The sequence below is a fragment of the Denticeps clupeoides genome, chromosome 11, assembly GCF_900700375.1.
Source record: "Denticeps clupeoides chromosome 11, fDenClu1.1, whole genome shotgun sequence".
NCBI lineage: Eukaryota > Metazoa > Chordata > Actinopteri > Clupeiformes > Denticipitidae > Denticeps > Denticeps clupeoides.
In genome coordinates, this window is record NC_041717.1 from 19,168,847 (window position 1) to 19,195,468 (window position 26,622).

The 26,622-nt window shown below is 46.6% G+C and overlaps 1 protein-coding gene across 2 annotated transcripts; it reads right to left on the reverse strand.

Moving 5' to 3' along the window:
* Positions 1 to 1,107: 1,107 nt before the first annotated feature.
* Positions 1,108 to 26,273, reverse strand: prdm6 (PR domain containing 6). Of its 2 annotated transcripts, XM_028996483.1 has the most exons (9): positions 26,123 to 26,273; positions 25,295 to 25,637; positions 23,836 to 24,143; positions 17,625 to 17,752; positions 15,130 to 15,254; positions 10,811 to 11,165; positions 3,973 to 4,149; positions 3,493 to 3,529; positions 1,108 to 1,386 (listed from the first exon to the last, which is right to left on the reverse strand). In XM_028996483.1, exons 1-9 carry the CDS (start codon positions 26,198 to 26,200, stop codon positions 1,264 to 1,266), a joined length of 1,674 nt encoding a protein of 557 aa, XP_028852316.1. In that variant the 5' UTR covers positions 26,201 to 26,273; the 3' UTR covers positions 1,108 to 1,263. The 2 variants fall into 2 exon arrangements, with proteins under 2 accessions (XP_028852316.1, XP_028852317.1); XM_028996484.1 differs by lacking the exon at positions 3,493 to 3,529.
* Between the last annotated feature and the right edge of the window lie 349 nt (positions 26,274 to 26,622).

The following is a 26,622-nucleotide window of genomic DNA, read 5'->3' on the forward strand; positions in this document are numbered from 1 at the left end:
GGATTTTTGGTATGAGGCGCTGGAAATGAAAAATTCATCCTGAAAGGTTCATATCTGACCAACAAAAAAACCCCAAAAAGATTAATGTAATCTCTTCTTCTACTGTACATGTGATATTTTACAGAAATGCCTTTGTACAGTGAATCATTCCCATTGCAATTTACATGAACTCCACTGTTACATTAAGGAGCAAATGGGAGGTAAAAAAATGGGAAATAAAATAAAAACATAAATAATTACGGTTTTGAAAGTGCCTGAAGCATGATGGGAGACGAATAGAGTATTTTAGAATTTACATTTCATACAGGTCTGCTTTTTATTCATCCGTGCCATCCGCTGGTGACGTGTAACATGCGTCCTCCGTGCGCCCCTGCGCCCCACCAATACCCATAATTCACTTTGGCATTGCGTCATAAACCTTTATTTTATTTAGTCATATGCATTTCATGTAAGGCTCTTTTCCACTGCACTTTTTTTTTATATTCATAAACCAACACGTACTGGCAACAAACAGGACCCAAGGGTACTTTTGGATTTTCTTATGGTTCTTTTATCTTTGATAAGATAAGTCAGCAGTGAAGGAAGTAGGACGCGTGCAAAACACAGAAGTTCGATTTAAAGAGGGCTGATGAATAGCCGTAAATATGTGCTGTTACAGTAGATAAAAAGTAATGAGATCAGAATTCTTTTAGGCGACATACAAAATGCGCAAATGCGTTTGATTTGCAATATGAACAGAATGTCAACATAAATATAAATTATCATCAACAAATCATTAATCCACACATGGTCCATGGTTCATGTCACAGCGGACGCGTTCTAAAACCACGATCTGGACTGTGATGGGACATATCTGCAGAACCAGTTATGGACAGTGTTGCCAGGCCCATTCTCGAGCATCTTTAGGTCCAGTTCGTTCCAAAAATGGAACCTTTAACTGGAACCTTCGGTCCGCGACTACGGAACGTGTGTGCAGTGGAAATGAACCTGCGGTAGCATTTAAGGTGATTACCGAGCGGCCAGCCCGCTCATAAATAAATAATCTTCTCTCCCCACCCCCACCCGCTGCCACGCCCCTCCCCCACCCACATTGAGTCCTTCGCCGTGCGCCGGGATCAATAACTCTTAACATCTTACTTATTTTATTACTGCTTTTGGTTTTTCGGCTAGGTTGATTGAGAGTTTCTCAGAGGAAATCTTTGGTTTTGCTTAAGCGTCCGTGACATTTCATCATGATTTTCCTTGCAGTTTAATTCCGGCCAGTCAACCAGTTAATCCACCTCGATTGATTCGCTGCTCTCGCTGATGGGCTTGCACTCGTTGGGCATCCGCTGGTGTCTGCTCAGCTGGGTGGCCTGCGTGAAGCTCCTGTCGCAGCGCTCGCACCTGAACACGCGCACACACACACACACACACACACACACACACACACACACACACAGAAGCACAGACAGTGATCAGAGCCCCGGCCGCCACCCTCGCTACCTCATCTCCGGTGGGACGGTAATGGCAGCTGACAGTTGAAAGTGGCCAGGGATCCTGCGGGGGCAGATGGGTGTAATTGCGCCGGCCGCGGTTTCGGGGGGCTTCGGAGCTGATGATGGGGAGAAGGGGCCGGACGCCTCACAACACAGCGGCCCTGTCAATAACCGACAAGCCTAGGTGTCCCCCTGGGGAAGCCCTGTCCAGATAAGGGCTACGCATCATTGTCACTTACAATAGATAAAGAACAAGGGGGGTGGGGGGTGGGGGGGCTATCAAAGGGGAGCATCTCCTTCATGTCTGGAGCTCAATCTCACAAAGAGAGCTGGGGGTGGCCTGACGGGTAACCTTCCTACGAGTAAAATAATTTCTGCATCAGAGTTACATGTCAACGCGACATCGTCACCACACGCGACATCAGACGTAAAGCTACTGCGGGGACAAAAAAAAAGAATCGTTCTCGCACAGGATGGGGGAGAGAACAGAAAATGCCATCTTTATTCTATCAAGCATATCAGCTCAATGGAAATAACTCAGCCGCATTGATCGGCTAAAGATCTGCGCGGCGGTTTCATTAATGTCTTTGTGTGCCTCGTCCTCTGCGGAGATTCGCAAGTGCTGATGACACGTTTGTGTTTCGCCGATTGCTGATTAGAAAACTGATTTGTTACTGGGCAGCTAAGCAACATTTCTTCACACACACACACACACACACACACACACACACACACACACACACACACACACACACTTGATTTTCTGTGTTTATGAGGACATAGTGTAATAGCTACTGCGTAACATATATGCATGTGTATAATAAATACGTAACGACCTCTAACTTTGTCTAGTTATTGTTTCGTTTCGCCAAGTAGTTTTGATAAATGTTTTTTTTTTGTTTTTATTGATGGTAAATATGCATTTGTTTCCTTGTGAGGACCAGCAAAGGGTTAAAATTCAATTTAAATTCCAGATTTTGCCATTTTTATGCGGACCCTTGGTCATCACTGGTAATTGCAGTGCTACGGTGTTTCAGTTTCAGCAAAGTAAAGTTTTAAGATCAATCATCAAAAACAAGTAAAAATGTTTATGTTATAGGCTAAAATGATAGGTGTGATGATCAACCTTTAAATCTTGGGAATTTATAAGACATCGTATCCCCCCTGGACGCTCTGGGTGTTTTTTAGTTCTGTTTCAAAGCCACGTCTGCATGGCCGTGGCTCTCTCTGCAACACAGGCGCGTGTCAGAAAATACTGATGTGTCACGACAAAAAATCTGTGCACTTCACAAAACCAACCCAAAAAAAAAACGAAAAAAAGAAATATCTCCCTCCTCTGGCTGAAAATACCATACGATTGCAAAAAAAAAAAAAAATGTCCCCTGTAAGCAGATGTTAGGTGCGCATCTGCTTCAGTCGTCGGCTCCGGCCCGAGAGCACTGGGGAAAACGCCGCAATTCTGTTGCGTCTGTACCTTTGTAATTACAAATGAAATAGAAACCGTAGAGGTTTTTCATCAAAATTGGATCTGTAGGAGAATTTCTAAATATCTGGGGGGGGGTTTATGCTTGAGACGTATGGACTATTGATCCCTGCAATGCCATCATGTTATAGGGATATAATATTAGTGTGAACTGTGCTTAGATATGATTTGCGATTTTTTTTTTTTTTTTTTTAAATGTCATAAATTTGTTTAAAAAGTCCCTCACTGCAATTTTTCAGCATTCACATAAGCCCTTCTGAAAACTAGATTTCCAGTGTAGTAAATGTATGGTCCTCTGACTCAACTTATTCCATAATTAAATACACATCAACGCATATTCCCAGAATCCCTGCGTAAAGTAGATGATAAATGAAAACAGTGCGTGGCGTGTAGGGCACAGGGTCACAACGACGTGAGGAGGAACATGCCGGATTACGGGGCGCCTGGCGCGCCTCTCATAGCTCGGCGGGGCGGGGGGAATGCGGGGCGGGGCACAGGGGATCGTTTTTTTAGCGCTTTCACTCAGCCCACCTGGGATTCGAGAATCGGCTTCGCGCTCTGTCTTGTCCTGCGATGTTTAGAAAATGTCTTGTTTTAGACAACTAATGTGCAAAGAGTGTTGCGTATTTCACATAGCACTTTATGCATGGACGTCCATCCTGCTTATTATCTCTTTTTTTTTTGCTGCTGCTGCTGCTGACATTTTTAAGAATGCTGTAAAATGACAAACTTCAAGCACCAAGGGCACTGTTTTCAAACTGCCTCTCATCACGGCGATACGCACGAAGCTCGTTCGTCCTCAGGGTCCTCACTGCTTGGTGTCTGTATCTCGGAGATGAGAAACTAGCTGGCATCTCTGTCACCCAGGACGCTGCTCTCTCGCTCCGTCTATTTGAGGACGCCGTTGGCCTTACGCTGGTGAACGAGCCAGTTTGAAAATATTGCCCTGAGTGTGCAAAAGAATCGGCAGAAACGTGAATCTATCAAGCAGAGGTACTCACTGTTACTTACTTGAAAGGCTTCTCCCCGGTGTGTGTGCGGATGTGGTTGTTGAGCGTGGTGGCGCCGGCGAAGGCCCGGCCGCAGTAGCCGCACTTGAAGGGCCGGTCGCTGGAGTGCGTGACCACGTGGTTGCGCAGCTCCGACGGCTGGGAGAACGACTGGGAGCAGTGGCCACACTGATACGGCCTGGAGGCACGCACACAAGCACAAACACCAGCCCGAGGCTGTTACCATGGCGCAGTGACCCCGCAGCTTCGGCGGGGCCCCGTCCCGCCCCGGCCATCCATCACCCTGCGCCGTGCTCGGCGGCGCGGCGGTGTTGGGGACGTCATTATTATCTGTGTTCTGCAGCACTGCTGAGAAGCACTCAACTACTGACGACCCCAATTACTCAAACTACAATTAGATACACCGATCCCATCTATTCCACATCCACATACTAGAAATTGGCACTCTTGATCGGTGACTTTTACATGTCAGATAACGGAAAGCATGGAGCTGTGAAATGGAAAAAATGTATTCATATACTATACGATACTATACTATATATATATATATATATACACAATTATATATACAATCTATTCAAGCATGCAAAGCAAATATATGGTAAATATTAAAAGAAATAACCAGCTTTGCATGCTCAAATGCAGATGTGGAAGAGGCACAGGGATTCTGGTAAGCAAAAGAAGATGTGACAGGACAAACGGCACAGCACAGCTGCCTGACACACGCACGTCGATGTGCGCTGAATACATGCCTTTATGTGGAGGGTAACAGAACAGTTTTCAGTATTCATCCACATGACCCAATTAAATACTCAACTCGAGTCTCACGGCCTCAACCCTGTGACCACCATTTAAAAAAAAAGAAGTATTTCAAATGTTAAATATGTTAAATCTGTCCGGCAGAATTATTAATGAATTCCATAATAATGCTATTAGATAAAGAATGACCTATTATGCACTGAACTTATATCCATTGAATCTTATAAATTATATAGTGGCAAATTTGATCATGCTAGATCAAATATTGATGATACTAGAAAACACACACAATCATGAGGGTTTAAAACTAAATTTCGTCTTAATGAGTCAATATATAAATACTTTCTTGTTCTAATTTTTTTAATATAATGATTTTTGCTGTGAGGAAGCTCAGTCACTTTTCAAGGTAACCCCACATCAAACCAGTCACGCCCCCATAAAAATGATGTGAACGTCCCATTTTTAAGGGCGAGCCTCCTCACGTTCCTCCATCACATGTGGCCCGGGTGACGGAGGCTGCGATTTACTCGGAGGTTTTTCTAGCAGGAGACGCATCGATCGTGAATATTTTAAGGTGATTAATGTGTGCAAAGTATTTACCACGCCGGCGGTTATGATTAATGTCACTGCATTGTTTATAGCAGCTCCGGCCCCTGAGGAGCACAATACTGTAGATAAATACTTCCCCTGCCAAAAGTGCATCCCAGCATGCCGTTCAGCACCCCACACCCATATTTACACTGTACCGCCGCCCCGCCGCTCCAGCTAAGTGCACACGATATAGGGTGTAGCACTTTTTAAAAAGAAGAAGAAGAAGAAGAAGTAGAAGTAGAGAGGAAACGTGGTGTTTTTACTCGTGAAGCCGGTGAGGGCCAAGGAAGGAGAACAATGGGCCACGTGAGCACCTCACTCACGCCACTGTAAATAATTACTAGTCCTGCCTTCCTCTCGGTACCTTTTTCGGTTCGGACTGTGGTATACCGAGTATAATGTGCTGCTGAGTGACCTGAAGATGTTCCGGTCGTTTTCGCTCACGTCTCGCATTCGTCAAAACGTGTTTCTCTGCTAATTGGGACGATGCAGTAATTAACTGCATCAGCCATAAATCACGACAGACCCTGTCAAAGCATAATCAATGGTTCACAATACTTTTCAAGAGAACATATTTAAGCCTCATTCTGTTTTTCCAAAAATTGATTTGCCTATAAAATGCGCGTTGGTCAAATAATGGCGGTCATCTTCAGACAAAAGAAGAATAAGAAACGCGGTTGTTCGGAAATTGCGAAGATGAATCCGGCATCGAGTGTCCGATTCGTTTACTTCTTCTTAATGAAAGACTGCGTTCACGGGGCAGCCTGGTGGGCTGGGACACTTGTGCTTTATCTCCATTGGATGCTGTCTGACTAAAGCCATAATGCTGACTGCAAATGAACTGAGGTGTCTGGATCATTAGACACTTAATTTGCCATTTCAGTTCATAAATCGGCATGGTCATGTAGTATTTGACAGTGGTGTATGATGAAATAGATATAAGAAAATGACTCATATCACTCATAAAAAAACACTTATTATAATGTTTGGTTTCAAATGCTTACCAAAAGTTTAGGATCAAAAGTTTGGCAAAATATGCTTGAATAGAAAGAACAAGTTTGAAATACTGATCTGCTGATGCACTAGATTATGTGCTTGTGTGAATTTGGCCAGATTTATTTATTCTTTAATCATGTGCAACTGTTTTCTGTTTAACTAAAATAGCCATAAAATGTGATTTCTAATAACGAATGAAGCGACAGACCTGGGTTAATGAACGGAGCCTCGCACTAAAAACCCAGACTAATTGTTGCTGACAGTCATTTACAACATGAACAACGTCCAGACTGGAGTTTTCACCCTTATTTCCCATCCAGAAAAAAAGCATTTGTAAATCAACTGTAGTGTGTTTTAAATTTTTGCAAACAAGACGGATATACAGTACAGGCCAAAAGTCTGGACACCTTCTCATTCAAAGTGTTTTCTTTACTTTCATGACCATTTACGTTGGTAGATTCTCACTGAAGGCATCAAAACTATGAATGAACACGTGTGGAGTTATGTACTTAACAAAAAGTGGAGACCTGACCTCCACAGTCACCGGACCTGAACCCAGTCGAGATGGTTTGGGGTGAGCTGGACCAACAAGTGCTAAACACCTCTGGGAACTCCTTCAAGACTGTTGGAGAAGCATTTCAGGTGACGACCTCTTGAAGCTCATCGAGAGAATGCCAAGAGTGTGCAAAGCAGTAATCAGAGCAAAGAAACTAGAATATAAAACATCTTCTCAGTTATTTCACCTTTTTTTGTTAAGTACATAACTCCACATGTGTTCATTCATAGTTCTGATGCCTTCAGTGAGAATCTACCAACGTAAATGGTCATGAAAATAAAGAAAATGAGAATGAGAAGGTGTGTCCAGACTTTTGGCCTCTACTGTATAGTTGGTTCAGGGCTGCAGCTTCTGCTCCGGAGCTGGACACCTGTTAGACATCCAACTGCCTGCCGGCCATCAGCTGCTCCCGCCATATGAGTACATCTTCAGCGTTGATTGATAAGGCCAAGCTAAAAGAGCAGAAAAATCCCTCCAACCCAGGGGGGGGGAGAAAAGGATCTCGGCAAAAGAGAGATAAGCGAAGCGAATTTAGTTTCCCGGGATGATATAGCGCCGCCATTTATCTTCGCCCAAATGTACATATAAACTAAACATCAATAAATATGTATAAGCCTAAGCCCATAAAGCACAGGCGAGGCCATTTTAAACAGATGCGCCGGGTCATTTGCCCTCGGCATGGTCTGAGCCTCCAAATATCCGCACATCCAGATTCCCTTGTTCAGCTAAATTTTATCTGCACCTCAGGGTCATAAAGTTAAATATCGACAAGCACTCACATTGACTTCAACTGTGGGGTATCCGAGCCACATTTTTCTTCTGTATGAATATTAGTTTATTGAATAAGTGGCATCTGTTTTCCTCTGCATCACTGTTAGAGAAGGTATTTCTCCGTGACAGCGGCAGCTGATTTATAGGTTCGTATGCTCCCAAGAAAAATAGGGCTAAGCAAAAAATTTCCAATACAACCTCCAGCGTATTTAATTAGGTTTAGATATGTTACACACCGGATTTGAACCCGAAGACTGTGGCAGTTGTGAAAAACTCTTTTTATGATCATATTAATAATAACATTAATAATAATCGTTATTATTATTATTATTATGTACTTCCTGGACAAGATATCTCAAAGTGTCTCCATCCTGCTTTACAAGCAAAATTACTCTGCATAATTTGCCTTAATTATGTTTAATTACTCAACAAATTAATTCAGTTTAATTAGAGATAATGAGATTTAATTTAGATTTAATTCAACATTTAACACACTAATGTGAGCTGGAGCAGCAGCCACAGGGGAGAGCTGGCAAAGATCATCACCTTCTGGGCTTAACTGGATTTTAGTTTTCATCCGAACGTCCCTGTTGCTAACAGTCAGCAATGAGGTGTAATATTTTCACCTCATTTTCAAAAGTTGTTTTTTTTTTTTTTTTTTTTTTTTTTGCTCGAATGCGTTTGTGTAGTGTAATGACGTTCAATGGTTCGGCTTTCCTGAGAGACGCAGACGACCTCTGAAGGAACTCGGGGAAACCAAACAAGCAGAGTTTGAACCCGAGTCACAATAACACCAGACGTTGTTTTTATGAAACGTAATCCGGCGCACCGCGCTCATGGCGGACCCTGGGAGCGCGGACCGGCCGTGTGATTGATGAACGGCCCTCGCGGTGGACATGGCAACGATACTGGGACGTGTACAAAGGCCTTTTAGAATCTAGACGTTAAATTACGCGGCCGAATCCAACATAAAGTTGGACCGAAATCCACGTTTTTTTATGCAGAGTTCCGCTGCTCGGCCAGCTGGTCAATAACGCCGTGTCATCAAATAGCTCTGAAAAATATGAGCCGTTAACACTCGCAGATTCTCAATACTGTTTATTTATTAAAGTGTGGTGGTTCCTCTCCACAGGAACGTGGCTTCCCCGTCTGCAAACTGTGTGCACTTTTTATGATCATGCGTTTTCTAAGTTCACAAGACTGTGACAAACTGGAATTTACTCACAAACATTTAATCAGTTAATAATATTAATTCCTAATGATATGGAGTTATGTCTTACATTTTCAAAATATTTCAGGTCTATACATGTGAGATTAGGTTAGATCTGATGGAGGGTACCACTGAGTCCCTGAGCAAGACACTTAACCCTGAGTGTCTCCAGGGGGGACAGTCCCTGTCACTACTGGATAAGGGCGTCTGATAAATGCCATGAATGTAAATCTACTTCTACCATCTGATTGGCTGAGCCTCAGTGCTGTTGTAAAATGCTTCGTGAACAGTATGTGCCCTTGTGTTTACAATAATCCATACGTTTCGTGTTGATTTCGCTGATATGTGTTGCCAGTTGTGCATAATCTAATAGGCCACAGTTGCAGAAAGAATATATGTTATTATTGTTTTTCTTATTATTGATTTAGAATAACTGATGAAATCATTTTAGCTTATGACTTCTTATGTCTCACTGCTTTTGAAGCCAAGTGACTCCACCTCCAAGGAGGTTCCAGCTTGGCCTCCATGAAAATCCGTGGCCATTATCATGTTTCTTAAAAACAGTGAAATAGTGAGCCTGCTTGATTACATAATGGACAAATTATACTTGATGAAGGCTGTTCACCGCGGTGGGCTGGCATCCCGCCCTGGACGAGTCTCCGCAACAGTATATATATCACAGATGCGTCATATTCCATTGATTATAGATTGTTTGGTATTCGTCCGCTTTAAAACCCGTTACAGGCCGCTGCGCTGCTGTACTCCACCCATCAATGTTCAGCCTTCCGATTAAAGGACAACCCGTAGCTCGTAGATCTGTAATAAAATTTCATGTGTGTGTCCTGTACTGAACCTGCATACACAAAGTATAACAGTCTTCTCATGGCACACAAAATGCATGCATTTCAGGTGTTTTTTAGGCTTAAGTTAGGTTAAAAATCAACCTGCCTTATTTCTGTCTGAATAGCTCAAAATGAATATTACCCTGCCTGAGGGTTATGGCCCGCGTTTTAAATAAAAATCATACCAGAGCTTTTATGTAAACCAGGAATTGTTGACACAAATTCAGGTGTGTTATTAATCATAATTTCGAACGTGAATAATGACACTCACACAGTCTTGCACTGTCTTTTTGAGTAACAACGTGCATTACATTTGGTGTGTCTGCCAAGGTTAAAGTCACCCGAGTAAAAATAACTCATCACGACTGTCTGTAATAATCGTACGAACGCCACTGGCGTACTGGCAGGACAGACTTGAGGACCATATGGCCGCCAGTGACAGGACAGCAGAAACAAACTCAAAAATATGAGATTTTGGTCTGATGTCAATTCCATGTCGATTCCATTTAAAAATATACAGTACAGGCCAAAAGTTTGGACACGCCTTCTCATTCAATGTGTTTTCTTTATTTTCCACACTTTTGGACCATACTGTATATATATATTCTTTAAGCTCATGGATTTTAGTAGAGATTTCACTTGATATGTTTTTTACTGCATGCACCGCATGTATAGATCTAGGTTGTGGTAATGCTCGCTGCACTTGCATGTATGTTTACGGTCATTTATGTAATAACTGGTGACATTAAACGAGTGCAAACTCCAGTCCAGATGTTGTTCGTGTTGTAAATGACTCTCGCGGCTGTTAATGAGGGAATATTTGCCCCTGATAATTAGGAATATTACATGTAGAGAGGAACATTATCGGCAACAAGTTCCAGTTGAATTACACTGTGTTGCTCTGAATAAATAAGCAATCTAGAAAAGAATCATAAGAAGACGTGGGTTTCACTACATCATTATTTCAAACATTGTAAAAGATTATTTATTGTTCTTTCTGTAATGCTTTCTATTCAAACACATTTCATGTTTTTCCTAAATGACCCTAAATCTTGGCTCAGTACCAATCATTTCCACACACGGTCGTATTTGTGGAATTCGGACTGCGGCTCACCTGTCGGGGTTCTGCGTGCAGACGTGCATCTGCAGCAGGATGCGCTGGGTGAAGGTCTTGAAGCACTGGCCGCACTTCCACAGGTGCCAGTCGCTGAACTCGGTGCTCAGCTGGCTGGTGGAGGTGGGGCTGGCCAGCACCCGCTGGTTCTTCGAGCTCAGCTGGCTGAAGCCAGAGTCGGCCGGGCCACCCTTGTCCATGAGGGAGAAGCTTCTGGAACACGGGGACTGGGGGAAGACCATGGAGCGCAGCGGCACAGACGGGGTGGAGGACGACGAGGACTTGCTGCTCTTGCTGAACGGCTGCAGCGTGTCCTGTCTGGACATCGCCTCCATCACCGAGGCCGGAACGTTCACTGTACACAAAATAAAAATACAACAAAGGAGGGTAATTTCACCACATGATACTCCAAAACACGCTCTTTTCCTGCTCCAGTTATGCACCGTATTACATCCATCGTACTGAGGATGTTTATCTGCTGAAATTCAAACTTCCTTGAAGAATCAATTCTAACTGGTAGTAGGCAGTTACATTTTTACATTTTTTAATAAGAAAGAAATAGCCAGAAATGTGAATGTTCAATGTTCAAAACTACACCGTATGCAAGTGTTCATCTAACAAATCCTTTGCGGAGGAGCATCTTTTAGGTTGCGCAAGTTTCCCAGAACAATTTTGATTGGTTGATCTGCCATCACAATTAAAGACCCCACCTTGTTAATGTCTGGGACCAGGTTTCCAGCTGATTATATGCATTTATATGTAAATACTTTGTTCACATCCAATTTGCTCTGTTTTTTTATTCTAGTTGTCCAATGTTTTCAAATGGGATCAATCAAATCTTGAACTCTATTTTTTTACGTTAGCATGCTAATATCTTGTGAAAACACGAACAAGGTGAACGGGATGGAGTTTTCTTTACCCAAATTGCCTTTTCAAAGCTATTCACTGATTGGTCATGTAACTAACTATCCAATCACACAGTCTTAAATTTGCATAAGAAATCCAAATATCGCTTCATTACACTATAAATTGTGGACAGTTCTGTACTCTTTATACAGCATAGATACACTTCATAATAATTGTTAGTAAATCAAAAAAAAGCCCATTGTGACACATAATCATTTTTTTTTACATGATTTATGCCTTTGAGTGTCGAACGTTAACTTCAGCAGGGAATGACCTTGCGTCCCTTTGGGAGACACGTTCAGTTGGTCTGTGCGTTTTGCTTTTAGTTAAGAGTCAGTCGTGCTTTTGTTTGTGCTGTTTTTTGATTTCTGATTTGAGTAATATAACTCAGATGTCACTCTTAATTCCATCACTGACAGTAAAACTCCCCTCACGTGGCTTTGTAGGCATTTGCCGCTCTTTTGTTGTCGTAATGAGAAACACAAAGCTCTTCGGCAGTAGTATCGCATGGAAACCCAAAATATAAGATGCCATAATAAGTCATCCCCAGGAAAACCGCATTCCGCATTCCTGGTATCGCAGCGCGCTGTGTACCGAAACGCGATCCATGTGGGACGAGCACCAGGCCATCCTTCTTCAATAAAAGCTGCCATCCGACTCTGTCAAACGCAAGGCAGGCTTTACGGGGGCGCAGATCTTTGATCACAGTGGAGTTTCGGGACGAAAAGCCGTGTGATTAAAGCGAGCGTTTGAGAGCACGCAGGGCTGCAGGCTACATGGGGGAGGCCGAGAAAAAAAAAAAAAAAAAGAGAGAGAGAGAGAGAGAGAGAGATGCACACATGTCCCGAACTGACACAACCGAGAGGAGAGTCTAGAGGGCATCTGCACAAAAAACTCCTCCTGGACACCGAAGTGATTCCAAAAAAAAAAAAAAACGGGGCGTAGAACGTAACACACACGTGATATTTAAACCAGTCGGTAAACCAGTAAATGTTCCTTGGCAGGCAGAGTAGACGCTTTAGACCTGTTGTCTGTAAGGTTCATGGTCTAATCTGGTGCTGACGTCGCTGAGCAGCCCTTAAACGATCTTTGAACTTGACGGTCTGTGTAGGATAAAAGTGAACCGCGAATACGCGAAGACGAGGTGAAAATTCCGCCTGGAGCAATATTCCGAACGCGGCGGAGGTGAAAAGTGGCTGGCGGCGCTGATGGTCGCGCTGTTGAAGACGTGACCTCGGTAAAGAGGGTTCAGGTGCAGGAACTGTTTACACTTGGCCTCCTCCGTCACCGCCGGCGCAGGAAAGTTTGTGTTTATAATTTTGTTTAGACGTGCCGCGGCGCACTCGCCGTCTTAATCGAATATCTTAATTCCGTCCACATTGTTTGCCATATTTCTCATCCGCAGTATCATATCCGCTGGACGATTCCGTGGCCGCTGGAAGGGAGTTTATATGGGAAGGGAGTTGTCTAAACAGAGCCGCAACCAGACCAAAGTCATAAAAAGTCCGAGATGTAAACAGAAAGCTGTCGAGTCCTGTCGGCCGCCCAGGACCTCCTCTGGCTGCCGGGCCCTGGGCGTGAGTGATGGCCGCAGTGGAAGGTATTCATTCATCACGGCGGACGCGGATGGAATTTGGTGCGTGTCGGGAGCGTCTGGAGGCCTGAAATACGCCGCCGCTAAAACATCATCTCGGTAAAGCACGCTATAATAATCAGCCGTGACAGTTATTCCTCCTCGAGTAATAACTGGTTTATTAAAGGTTTATTAAATAAAGCTCTCGTATTTATTCTGTAATATGGAGGGGTCGCGCGAGGGGGTCAGCGCTCTTCGTACGGTCCCGTAAGATCCGCCGGATTTATGTCCCTGCGGCGCGCTGCTTACTCTCCCGTAATCCTCTTCTTATTCCTACAGCGAAGCCACTCGACTCCTGATTCACAGATAATCAGCAGAATAAAAACTGTCCTCATATTTATCTGTTGAGGCTCCAATCCGTTACATTTTTTCATTAAAAAGACAAATTAATTGCACATTTGGCCATTAACTAATCATGTTTAATCACAATTAATTGTGATTAATTCTTAAGACAAACATTTACTATAATATTTAAAACTGGTACAGAGACAAGCGCGGGAGAGAGGTGCGCTGGCACGTCCGCGCTGAAGGCGTCAACATCACGCGCCGCCGAACTGAATCGTGGGTCAATCCATTCGTGTTGCTTGTGGCCGAAACTTTTCACGCATGCCGCAGCGGAATCCCCGATTTCCCTGAGAAAATTCGCCCGTTCATTAGTGATGGTAAACGGAGCTTCAACTTCGGCAACGTGTTCGTCACATTGATCACAAATGGTGCGAATGCCACACAACCGGCCAAACTAACCCGCCATCGCATATTTCAGTGTAAAAAATGAGAAGAATAAAGCATGGTGTTTTTGCCGTGCATCTTGTCCCGACGCTGAAATCCGAGATTCACCAAGTGCATGCCGTGTTGTAAACACAGATAATTCTAAAAAAAAAATAAAATAATAATTCTAAAAGATTCAACTCGTAAAACAAGTGTAAAGCAAAAAAGAATTTAACGGGTTCGAGCAATCATATCTCAGTGGTGGAGAGATGTCAGCACCTAAAATGTGACATCACTGGCCATTAGGTCTTATGACAGGAACACGAAAAACCAGTCATTTTCTTCTCAGTGGGGACGTATCCAAAGTCTGAGGCTCACTGATAAAAAAAAATATATATATATATGTAATAATAATAATAAAGTAGAAAAATACAACTCAGCACTTGGCATGACTGTGACTATAAACAAAGATTGAAATGGAAAAAAGGTTTTCATCAGTCGCCAAGAGTCCACACAACATGCGGTTATTTCATGTTTATTATACCGTCCCAGGCTGTGGGATTTATGCAGTTACATTTTCTGCATTTTAATGAGGTCCCTGTGTTTTATTAGAGAATTATTACACAAACAGATCCGCAGTTATTATCTTTTTTTTTTTTTTTTTGTGTTGGATGCTCCATGTTCAATGCCAAAAGAAGAAAAATAAAAAGTGCCTGCTACACAAAGGTCAAAACATGAGCCAAAATGGAGATTACAAGTGCCTTGGCACTACAGGCTGATGTCTGAACAGCATTGTTTTATGACCTGCATGCATTTGTTGCATGGGTCTGCTTTATAAATATAAAGAGCATGCTGTCCACAAAATGCACAAAAAACAACGCATAGAGCAACAGGTGACGGTTCTGCCACCCATGGGGATCAACACAATCATATGAATAGAATGGAAACTGTATTGGTTATGCACACCCTCTACACCCGTGCAACCCCACTGATTTCATTCTTATATGGGATAAATATAAAAGCAGGAAGTCGAAATGAAGCGAAGGTGACTGTGGAGAAAAGTCGAACTCACAGTTTTCGTCCTGTGCAATGCACTGCAGAGGGATGCCAAAGAAGGAGGTGTAGCTGTCGTTGTACCAGACCAGCAGCTCGGTTCCGCGCGGTATGTCCATGCACGCCCGGTAGAAGATGCACGACCTGCGGTTCAACACAGAGCGGACTGTTTCATTCACAACAATGCGCGCAGTTTGTACAACCGGAGATGCACACTATCAGTGCATCAGTCCGGAATGAAAAAAAAAAAAAAAAAAGGGCACATTTTCACCATAAAACGATCGGTTTTGCCTCCTCTCTGGGAAATGCCACATTGATGAGCCACTCGCCAAAATAAAGAGCTCGCGGGAGGGCGTTCCGACACCGCAAAGTGACCCCTGGCAGCGATAACAAAGAAATCAATAGTCCGAGGACCCCGATATTTTACGTTTGCCGGCGCAATAAGAAAATTCCTGCGCGAAGGCCCGACGCGCCGCAGTTGCCCACCAATCCGTCACCATTGCGCGTGTAAATACATCTGTATGTATTTTGGAACATGTCGGTGTTAGCCGTGGAAAAACGCCGCGGATTTTATTAATTCTTTCCACCCCGACCATGTAAAAAAAAAAAAATTGAAATAAAACAAGGACGAGCCCATAAATCACGGCGGCCTCATAACCCGAGACGAGAACGCCGGGGGGGGGGCGCTTTATACCCCCGTAAGTGTACGTCTCGCAGTTTGGCCTCGCTCAACGTAAACACGGCGGCGCACAAATAAATGGACTGGCGCTAAATGACTCCGCTGGCCGCTGAGAGAGGGGCTGTTTTCTGAGCGATGGGTGGTCCCGCGACTCGCCGGTCAGGGCGGCCGTAAATGTATACGGTTCCGTACGGGCCCGCCGTCGCTTCCAAAACTCGCACAAATCTCCGCTCCGTCTTGGCACATCAAAGGGCTGTGTGTGTGTGTGTGTGTGTGTGTGTGTGTTTTCTTTCTTCTTCTCTTCTCCTTCGTCTTGGGTAACGTTTCGCTCGCTGACATGTATTTAGTATTGTGGTTGGATGACTCATAAAGACAGCGGCGGGACGTCCTGGAGAACGCGGGGCGGAGGGCGCGCCAGCGGACATTATTGTCGCAGGGAAACAAAACAGCCGAGCGAGGGCCGATCAATCGCGGGACGCACTTTGAAGAACGATTCCCGCACGAGACGCAATTACCGTATTTATCAGACGCCCTTATCCAGAGCGACTTACAATCAGTAGTGATTGGGACAGTCCCCCCCCTGGAGACACTTGGGGTTAATTGTCTTGCTCAGGGACACGATGGTAGTAAGTGGGAATCGAACCCGGGTCTTCTGGTTCATAGGCGAGTGTGTTACCCACCAGGCTACTACCACCCTACTACACACTGCGAGGGTGTAAAGTTACAGCCATCAGTGGTCGGTGTCGGACCACGTGACCCCTGCTGGACCCATGTGACTTCGGCGTGGGACCAACAACAAATGAAAAAAGAACAACTACAGAAACTGTCCCATGATGAAGGTCTAGAACCTTGGTCCTGCACTGCTTGGACCTTCTCCTGATTTAGCGGGGTGGTAACAGTGAGAGGGGTCGAATCGGGTGCACTGGCTCCAGAGCCGCGCTTGTTGTCCCCTGGTCTAGAAGTGAAAGTGATTAAATGTCACTTGTGACAATTAATAAGTCCAATAAGGCATTTCACAGCGGAGAAGATGCAGCACCACCTCCTGCCATAAAGACCGCGTGACTAATGAGGTCCTGATCAGCTCTGACATGAAAAACAGGTCTGAACTGTCACCCGGGAACCCGGCAATAAACCCCTCACCATCACCACACCGATCCTACCGACTGCCAGATTCAGACCGAGCTCTGCATTTCAACGTCATTTATGAAGTTTAGGCTAAATGGAAATGTTTGGGTCGCCGTGGTTGCGCCCAACTTCCCTCGCTGATGTCTCGCTTATTTTACTGTCCTCGGACAGCATATTTATTACGTTTAGATTTGACATTTTTATCAACTGTATAAAGAGGCTTTTTTTTTTTTTTTTCGATTGAGCACCTCCTCCCAAAAATATTTGGCTCTACAAGCACTACCAAATACGACTGGAGTTATAAAACAGTCGCACAAGCTCGATTAATGTGCTTAATTCATTAGTATTCTAGTATGAATATTATTTATTATTGACTGTCATTCATAGTCAATTCTGCAGTCAAGTGCACGATAATAGGAATAATAATTTTGCTGCATTTCTGCACAGTTTTTGCAGAAAAAAACAACGTTTTTGACGTGATGAGGACAAGATGAGGACTAAATATGCATCCTCCGTGTCTGGAATAGAATATACAGCAGGGTCCTCAGATTTGAAAAATATAGGTAGACATACGGAAGGTTTAGGGCCAGTTTGCTGGAGAGGAATATTCCGATTAAACGACGGCCGTCTCTGATGCCATCTCCCAACCCGGAGATGCCACCAGGACCGGCCGGTGGGGGGGCGCTAACGAAAGTACGTAATGCGAGTACCTGTACTGCACCACCATCATGTTCTGCTCGCCACAGTGCCTTGCGCAGCGGATGTACCTCATCCAGCTGGATTTGCCGGGGTCGTTGCCGTCGATAAAGTGCTGTAACGTTCCCTCCTGGTCGTAGATCTGGATGGAGGCATACAAGATCAAAGAGAGGTTATAAAAATGGGACGCCAAAAAGACCATTGTCCATCTTTTTCATTGCTGCTCCCCTTAGAACTGCTGACGTTTGGCACCATGTCCATGTCCACAGTGGGGTGTCTTATTTCACGTTTACTGCAAAACGTGGCGTAAACGCGTCCGACTGCCGGCTCAAGTCTCCTCGTTTCTTTCGTAATGATTTTCCTCCCGTCCAGATCCTTAATCGCTTCGCATGGTAGCTTTTGGCGAACCAAGAGAGACCGTAGATGCTACCAAACCGAACGATGCCGAAAGATTAGTGTTTAAACCCAGCATTCTGACTGGTGAACTAGTAAATGTGACGTTAGTGGACATTCCCAACGCATCACAAAAATTTCCCCTGTATTTTTACGGCCACTGCTATTAACTATGTTAATAACGTTAATAAATGTTAATAACACGTTATTAAGATGCCTTCCGCCGCCACCCCGTTTGTTGTTTTTCCACGTTTTGGTGAAACTGCCCTCTAGTGAAAGCCTGTGGACGGCATTGTGGCATTGAAGCAGACATTCTTGTTTTTCTATCGAAGCGAAGCATTAATGTACCTTAAAAGTTTTCGTACCCTCTACTGTATTTGCCTGAACGGCCGTCATCTTAGAGATCTACACAAGATGCGATATTTCATGTATGGTACATGTGTGTTCATGTCTGTGTTGGGCTTATCAGTCCCTCGTGAGTGTGTGTGTGTGTGTGTGTGTTTGAGCAGCAGGGCTTGTCGGGGGACCCAGACTGATTGGATGGGTTTTTTGGGACCCCTCTGACCCCAGCGAGACCCTGACACCCAGGGTGTGTGTGTGTGTGTGTGTGTGTGTGTGTGTGTGTGTGTGTGTGTGTGTGTGTGTGTGTAACTCCCTCCCCCATGGCCTCCTCCAGCCACATGACAGCATGATAGAACACTCGGCCGCCGCTGCCGCGAGGAGCGCTGCGCCCGCGCACCGGCCAGCTGCCTTCATCTCAGTGGACACGTCCACTCCCGTCCAGAGTCCAACTAAACGTTTCTCCGCGTTACTTATTTCAGCCCTACATGAAATGCACGTGTGACGCGATAATCTATTAATTCGTGTTTTTGAGTGTTGTCTTGACTGGACAAAATAAACTCATTTACATTTACAGCATTTACCAGACGCCCTTATCCAGAGCGACTTAGTCAGTAGTTACAGGGACAGTCCCCCCCCGGGAGCAACTTAGCGTTAAGTGTCTTGCTCAGGGACACGATGGTAGTAAGTGGGATTTGAACCTAGGGCTTCTGGTTCATAGGCGAGTGTGTTACCCGCTAGGATACTACCACCCAACTCTAATGAAGTCGGTGCCCCTCTCGCTTCGATTGGTGTTTTTTTTAATATTTTTATAGGATGCAGCGATTCAACTGGCAGAATAAACATTATAAAGTCCGTTTAATAGAACCGAATGATAGAAAATGACTCCGTATTCAAGTTGTAACCGCGAGGCCCGGCGTGCATGGCAGCGCACAGGAGCCGCCCCTCTGCCGATAAAAGCTGCACTCCGCTGCTGATATGATCCCGTGTAAACACGGGGGCGGAGGTCGGCGCCGGGGGTCAGCCGGGGTTTGAGTAAGAGTGACCCGGGCAAAGTGTAAAGCACCGGCGAGACGGGCCGCGGAAAAAACACACTTTGATTGATGGACGGGGCAGGTTCGCCGCGGCCCGGAGCGGGAATCCCGGTAAACAGCCCATAAAGCAGATATACGGCGCGTCCCGGCAGGCCCTTCGCGCGCCGGATGAGACGCTCGCCTGTGAACCAGAGGACCCGGGTTCAAACCCCGCCTACTGCCGTCGTGTCCCTGAGCAAGACACTTTGAGGGGACTGTCCCTGCAACTACTGACTGTAAGTCGCTCTGGATGAGGACGTAACGTGGCAAGGAAACACGGTTATTCGAAAACAGAGATGATGTTACATTTACATTTACGGCATTTACCAGACGCCCTTATCCAGAGCGACTTACAATCAGTAGTTATAGGGACAGTCCCCCCCTGGAGACACTCAGGGTTGACAAGTGTCTTGCTCAGGGACACGATGGTAGTAAGTGGGATTTGAACCCGGGTCTTCTGGTTCATAGGCGAGTGTGTTACCCACTAGGCTTCTACCACCCTACTGATATGGCACATTACAGATGCCAAGGAGCCCCTCCTCGCCGAAACGTACACTCGTTTGGATAAAACCACCTGCAAAATGTGAACTGCCACGCAGTAAAAATACGGTTTTGTATCTATCTACCCCCCCCGGTGGAATGGCCTCTCGTTCCGTGGAGGGGGGCGGAGCATTACCGGGGTGACCCCTGTCAATAGCGTCGCTGAAGCCCTGTCCATAGCTCACGTCGCCAATCAATGTTGTAAATGATTGCAATAATCAAGGAAATTGCCTAATTTCCAAACGTCGGCACGCGGCGTTTTAACGACCCGGCGCAGTTAGTGCTGATGAGCCCTGGTGGGCGCGGCAGGGGGGAGTGTCTCTTTTTTTTTTTTTTTTTTTTTTAATTAATTGTTATTTGATTGTCGTTTGCATTGGTGCCCTCGGGGACGAGAGCTGACGGCGTCCTAATTGAAGTGCGAAAAGACGGGACCCGCCTCGGGCCGAGCGGAGAAAACAAAACGTGCGCATCCTCCGTGGCGTTTTTTTACGTGACGTTGCCCGCCGGCGTGCTGGTTGTGCACAAATTGTACTCCATGACGCGAACCCTTCCCGAAAGCCGTGGCGAATAAATTAAAAACAGAACGTAATCAAAATCCCCATCTTCTGCCTTTTAACGGTTCGAACCACGAATTACGAGTTGGGAAATGACGTTTCTGTCCTGCAGTAACAAATGGAAAACATTTTGCTTTTGATCTCGTCTTAATGTTAAAATCTCAGAAGCAGAATCAGAGTCGTACTTCTTGGCGAGTTTGAGTCTCTCGAGCACGGTGTAGGAAAAAACAACAACGTGCCGGGATGTGTGTAGGTGTTATTGTACAAGTTGTGGAATTTTAGTTTGTGCTGTTTGTGTCTACCGAGTATGAATAAATATATGTGAGAATAAATAAACTGAATCCTGTATAACGGGGACGATGTGAACGGGGACGAAGGACTGGAGAGATCATGCCGAGCCGAGGGGCATCGATCGGGCGCTGCCTTACTTACCGCTCAATCTCCCCGGCGGCCCCTTTACCGCGCGGCGAGCGCGGCCTGTCACCGGGTGGCCTGCACATCATCCGCCGGCAGCCGCGGGCCGAGAGAGGGACGAGGGGGACCCCTCGGAGCCCGGCCTGGCACGAGCTTGACCTCGTGGCCTTGCCGCTGCGGGGAGATCGGCTCCAGGAGCCATTAGAGAGGAGCGCGGCCCACACCTCCGGGCCGCGGCGAGGCGCGGCACTCGGGATAATGGAATTCGGGCCCCTTATCTGCGAAAACACTTAGCGGCCGTCTGGCTAAGCCGCGTCGATCGGGGCTCCGGATGCGCGATAGTAACGCCGCCCGCTGTCGGCTCCGGGGGACCGAAACGGGGCCGTTTCAGTCGGAGCTACCGACGTTTAATGCGGCATGGCGCACGCGTCCGAGGGGAGGTGCCAGGGACCCCCAGAACGCAACCGGCAAAAAAAAGTGCCGCTCTCTCACTTTTGGGAACCAGACGAGGAAAAACAACTATTCGAATGCGGCTCGACGGCATCAAACGCGGCACTCTGTGTGGAGCATTTACGGCCGTCTTGGAGCGGCTCCGGAGAAAACGCCTCCGCTGGTTTATAAAACACCCCCCCACCCCCCCAAAAACCGTACATGGTCTGATTTTGGCCTTTTTTGGCCTCTGGTTTGGCCTTACGGCACGAATCCGGAGCTACATCCAATAGAAGCTCTGCGGGCTGAGCGGATCTGGAACGAGGAAGAGGGCCGAGATTTGCCGAAACGGCTGCAATCCAATCGGAAAAAAAGGCGCTTCGACGGAGCAGCAGTTTCACGATTCGTTTCTCAATTTAATTGTACAGTCTGTAGGTCACGCTGAAGGCGGGAAAGGTTTTGAATTGGTTTGTTGCGGCCTGTTTATGGTCCATTTTATAACCACGGTGTGGTATTTTTTTTTTTTAAACATTTACATTTACAGCATTTACCAGACGCCCTTATCCAGAGCGACTTACAATCAGTAGTTACGGGGACAGTCCCCCCTGGAGACACTCAGGGTTAAGTGTCTTGCTCAGGGACACGATGGTAGTAAGTGGGATTTGAACCTGGCTCTTCTGGTTCACAGGCGAGTGTGCTACCCACTAGGCTACTACCACCCGATATTTACCTCATCTGAGTACCTATTTCTGGTGAAAAGATATGAAAACTGACAAAATATCTTGATAATCGATAATATTGACGATCACGCTGACCCCACAGTGTAGTACTGGTTTGAAACCGAGTGGTGAGATTAAGGACAGTCAATTAACAGGATTTATCAATATCAATTTTGAGAGCCCCTAACGGACTTGTTGAATTAAATCTCATGTTAATTATCTCACGAATTCGTTTCTATTCGTCGGTCGGACACCCCTTCACCTGAAGTCACGAGAACACGAACACCAGCTTCAAACATCAGCTGGCCGCGCTCGCAACACAATCCCACACCAGAACCGCCACAACGGCAAGCGCGCGACAAGCACCAGGTTCTCACGGCACGCAAAAAGAGAATAAAAAATCGATTAAAAAAAAGCTTTTAAAATGTCCGTTAAATGTCTGAAAATAACTTCTCGCTGGTCCCCGGCGTACAAAACTCTCGCGCTCGGCTGGATTTACCCAGGTTGCCATAGCAACAGTGTATACCAACACCCTCGCCAAGGACGCCGACTCGCCGACTCATTCTATTAGGAGACCGACAGAAGGAAAAAAACGGTTCGCTTTGTGATAATTCGATAATCGTGCGAGGCTTGTGCGAAGAAATAAGGTCAGAAGTCCCACCGGCGCGGCGGAAAAACAAACCCGCTCTTTTGGCCGCCCGAGAGGCCGGTGTTTGCGTTGTCGGGCCCGATGCGGTTCCGCGCTAGAGCCGCTTTCCCACACAGCACGGCTCTGGACCAGGTGGGAAACGGACCGTGAAACAACCTCAAAGACAAATTCCGGAGCTTTCCGTGTCGGCGAGCGGCCGCTAAAACGAGCCCACCTTCCGCGCCGGGGGTGAAAATAATTACCCTGGCCGGGGGCCGGAGGGCCACGCTGCCAGGGTCGCGGAACAGGGGTCTCTCCAAAATATTGTTCCAACCGCGTCCGACCCTGACGTGGACGCAGAACCCGGAGAAAGACGTCTAGTTGCAAATGTAAATCACATGAAGAGGTCACGCGGCGCTCCAGAAGCACGTGGACCGAGGAGGAATGACCTCTCACGGTTTTTTTTTTGGGGGGGTGGGGGGTCACACCATTTGGATAGTGTTGCCGTACCGGAGAGACGCGTGGCGCTTCGCCATTAAAAGCCGTTTAGCCAATAATTAAAAGGTCGAGGTCGATGCCCATAAGGCAGCGCGCCGGCGGTCCCTCAAGCACAACAGCGCCGGGCCCATTACGTTTTATACACCCGCGTTCCGTTTGTTCCGCGCCGCATTAATGACGGGTAATGGCGGAACGCTCGGCTGAACGCACGTCGGACAACGTCGAAAGGCCGCCGGGCCGCTTCCTTTGCGCGTCGAAGAGCTGGTAGTCGAGACAACTAAACCGGCCATACGGTAACTCTGGTAGTTTTACAGGACACCTGCAAACGGTCCAGCTGCACACCAGGCTACGGAAATTCAGGGAATATGAATCGATATGAAGATACAACGGCATTCCATCAGCAGAAGCTCCCAGAATTCTGGAACACCGGGGCGGCTGAGATCCTAATACGGCGCATACGTGATTAGAATAGTGATTATAAAGCACATTTGCATTATTGGTGTCCGTACGGCCTGTGATTTACTGTAGCTCCCGGCCCGCCCAGCCCGTTCGGTGATAATTACTGAGCCGGGCTGGCGCCTGGTGGCCTTCGGGCGGCCCGGAATCTCCACCGGCGCGGATAGTTTGGCCGGACCCACCTCCCACAGGTGCCGGGTGTTCCGCACGCTGCCGGACTGCGCCTTGTCCAGGAGGAGGGGCACGCCCTGGAAGGGCCCGACCCAGGTGCCCTGGGGGATCCGCTGGGCGGCGCAGATGCCGTAGCCCAGGCCGGGCACGGTGCTGGTGCACAGGCAGACCTCGCGGGGGAGCTCCCTCAGCCACTCGGGCACCTCCGGAGGGGGCGCGGCCGCCGTGGCGCTGCTGGTGCCCACCAGCCTGCGCAGCGAGTGGAGCGGGCCGTGCATGGGGCACTCGCCGTTCCTGTTGTCCGCACACATGTCACAGCCTGCGGGGGGGACGGGACACGGGAGTTCGTTAGTGCCGTCACACTGACCAACATTACAAAATTACACCTTCGTCGGGAATAACACGTAATATCAACAGTTCGGAATTTCACATTTATGAAGATGACAAATTGCAGATCAATATTCCAAAATGAAAAACGCTAATTATTTAATTAGAGTAATGACCAACTAATTCGTTCACGTTCACTGCAGCAGTTTGAAATAATTTCCTTTCATTTTTTTTACGTGAAAGAAACGGCGATGTTTTCGATTAATAATTAAAATGTAATAATAATAATAATATTAATTTGAAGACATTCGACGCCCTGTTATAAATGAGTGTGGGAAGCGCCCCCCCCCCCTCCCGAGGGTCCGAGCGGCGCGCGGGGATGATGAATAGCGCGCGATGGAGGGGGATCGATCGGCGATCCGCACTCGCTCCGCGCTCCTCCACAAAACTATCGCGCCATTAATTGTGGCTTGTCCCCCCATCCCTCATCTGCCTGTGGCACATATCGACGGAGATTACTGCTGATGGGCCGTTTTATCACCTTAAATAAACAGTTCAAACTCCGCTTTAATATACTGCTCTGCGGCCCGGCGATTTATATTTATACGGTGAATTATTATTATTTTTTTTAAATAATATATATATACACACATATATAATAATAAATGATGAGAATATGGAATTCTAATCGAACGCCGCGTTCATTCCTTTCGTTCGTAATTAATAATACTACTGCGGACGATCGCAGCGACATATCCGTCTTGTAATACGGCGCGATTTTTATAATTGAACGACGGCACTTCCAATGCGCAAATTATTTATTGCATTTTAATTAGGAAAAAAAATCGACGTTTTCCGCCCATGGAGTCCTGGGAATTATTGGGCTGTTTTTTATTAGAATTATTTAATTAAGTCATATTAGCGTTATTCGAGAATTTTATCGAAAGCAGGGATATTTTTATATATGTATATATAGTGTGTACAAATATATGAAAAATATATATATATATATTTGAATTTTACATTTGAATTGCGAATATTTCCCCCCCGTTTTGCTACGAAATGTATAAATAAATAAAGCGATAAAACTCATCCAAACTTTTCCCATAATCCCAGACGCATCGAAAGTGCGTCGGTACGCACGGTTGCTGTGGTCGCCCGCCTGGCTGCTGAGCGGGATGATCTCCATCCGCTGCTGGCCGTACAGGTAGTAGTCCAGCTCCTCGGAGCTCAGCCTGAAGCGGGAGCCTCGGTCGGGCCGCGGGTTCGACGCGGAGAGCTGCTGCTGCGGCGGCGTGGACGTGGAGGAGGAAGACGCCGAGGAGGAGGAAGAGGAGGAGGAGGAGGAGGTGACCAGGGTCGGCCGCGGCTGGAGCTTCAGCTGCGCCTGCGGGAAGAGCTGCTGCCAGTGCTGGAGGTAGTTCGGGTCCACCTTGAGGAAAGCGGAACCGCTCGGGTCCCCGGGCTTCAGCATGTCCCGCCGGATCTGGAGAAATCAGTTCAACGTTTTACGCGGGTTGCCAGGTCGTGGCCCCTTCGGCACAAACAGCCCCTAAACTGTGCCAGAACGCGGCAGAAAAGTTGCAAAAGGCGGCGACGTCAGGCGGAAAATGACGTGGCCGCTCCTCCCCGGCACCGCAGGTCACGTCGCTGCGAGATCGCAACGGGATCGAAGTCAAAGAACGAACGCGTTTTTGTTTTTTTGTTTTTCCAAATGTCCGTAAAATTGTCTCCCGGTTCGGCGTGAAACGCTTGACCCCTGGCAACCCGGCGAGTCACCGCTCGATCCCGCGTCTCTCACCTGCGCCGCGAACGTTGTTTTAACATAAAAAAAACTAACGTTCGTCCAACCCGCGAACCCGCCGCAACGCGCGGTTTGTCGTTCTTTTTTTCCTGTTGTTGTCGTTGTTCTGCGCGTTGCAGTTGAGTCGCCGCCGCGGAAAGTTCGCGAAATAAAGACACGAGACTCACCCGGTTTCCCCAAAGAACGCAAACTCCTCTCCCGCCGGGCGACAAAAGCACGCAAACGATATACGAAAAAGCGGGCATACATATATATGTATGTATATATGTTAAAAAAAGGTGGCACAAACGACGGCAGCGGACAAGTTATCCGCCGCGAGCGTCCGTTCTCCGGCGCGCCCTCTCCGCCACTGAGCGCGCGCACGCACGCACGCACGCTCGCTCGCGCCGGACCACGTGGCTTTTTTTTTTATTTTCTTTTCTTTCTTTCTTTCCCGCGTTACGTTTTATTCCGGCGAAGCGCGTCGTTTGGAAGATTATTGGTGGGAAAAAAACACCAAATGCGAAAAATAAAAAATAGTAAAAATAAAAACGTCTTTTTTTCGGTTCATGTCTGGAAATGAAAACGACGACGGGAAGGTGGCACTGGGACGCGGTTTGTTTTTTTTTTTGTTTTTTTTGTCGCTCTTATCTCGTCCGTTCCTTCGTAAACTTTGCGAGGCCCCGCC

Excerpts from the sequence above, each read along its gene's own strand:
- prdm6 (XM_028996483.1), bottom strand. The coding sequence starts at position 26,200 with ATGCCCGCTTTTTCGTATATCGTTTGCGTGCTTTTGTCGCCCGGCGGG. Across the intron at positions 24,144-25,294 it reads GGCGGGCGACCACAGCAACC|GCTGTGACATGTGTGCGGAC; the intron begins GTGCGTACCGAC and ends TCCCCCCCGCAG. Across the intron at positions 4,150-10,810 it reads TGCACGCAGAACCCCGACAG|GCCGTATCAGTGTGGCCACT; the intron begins GTGAGCCGCAGT and ends GCGTGCCTCCAG.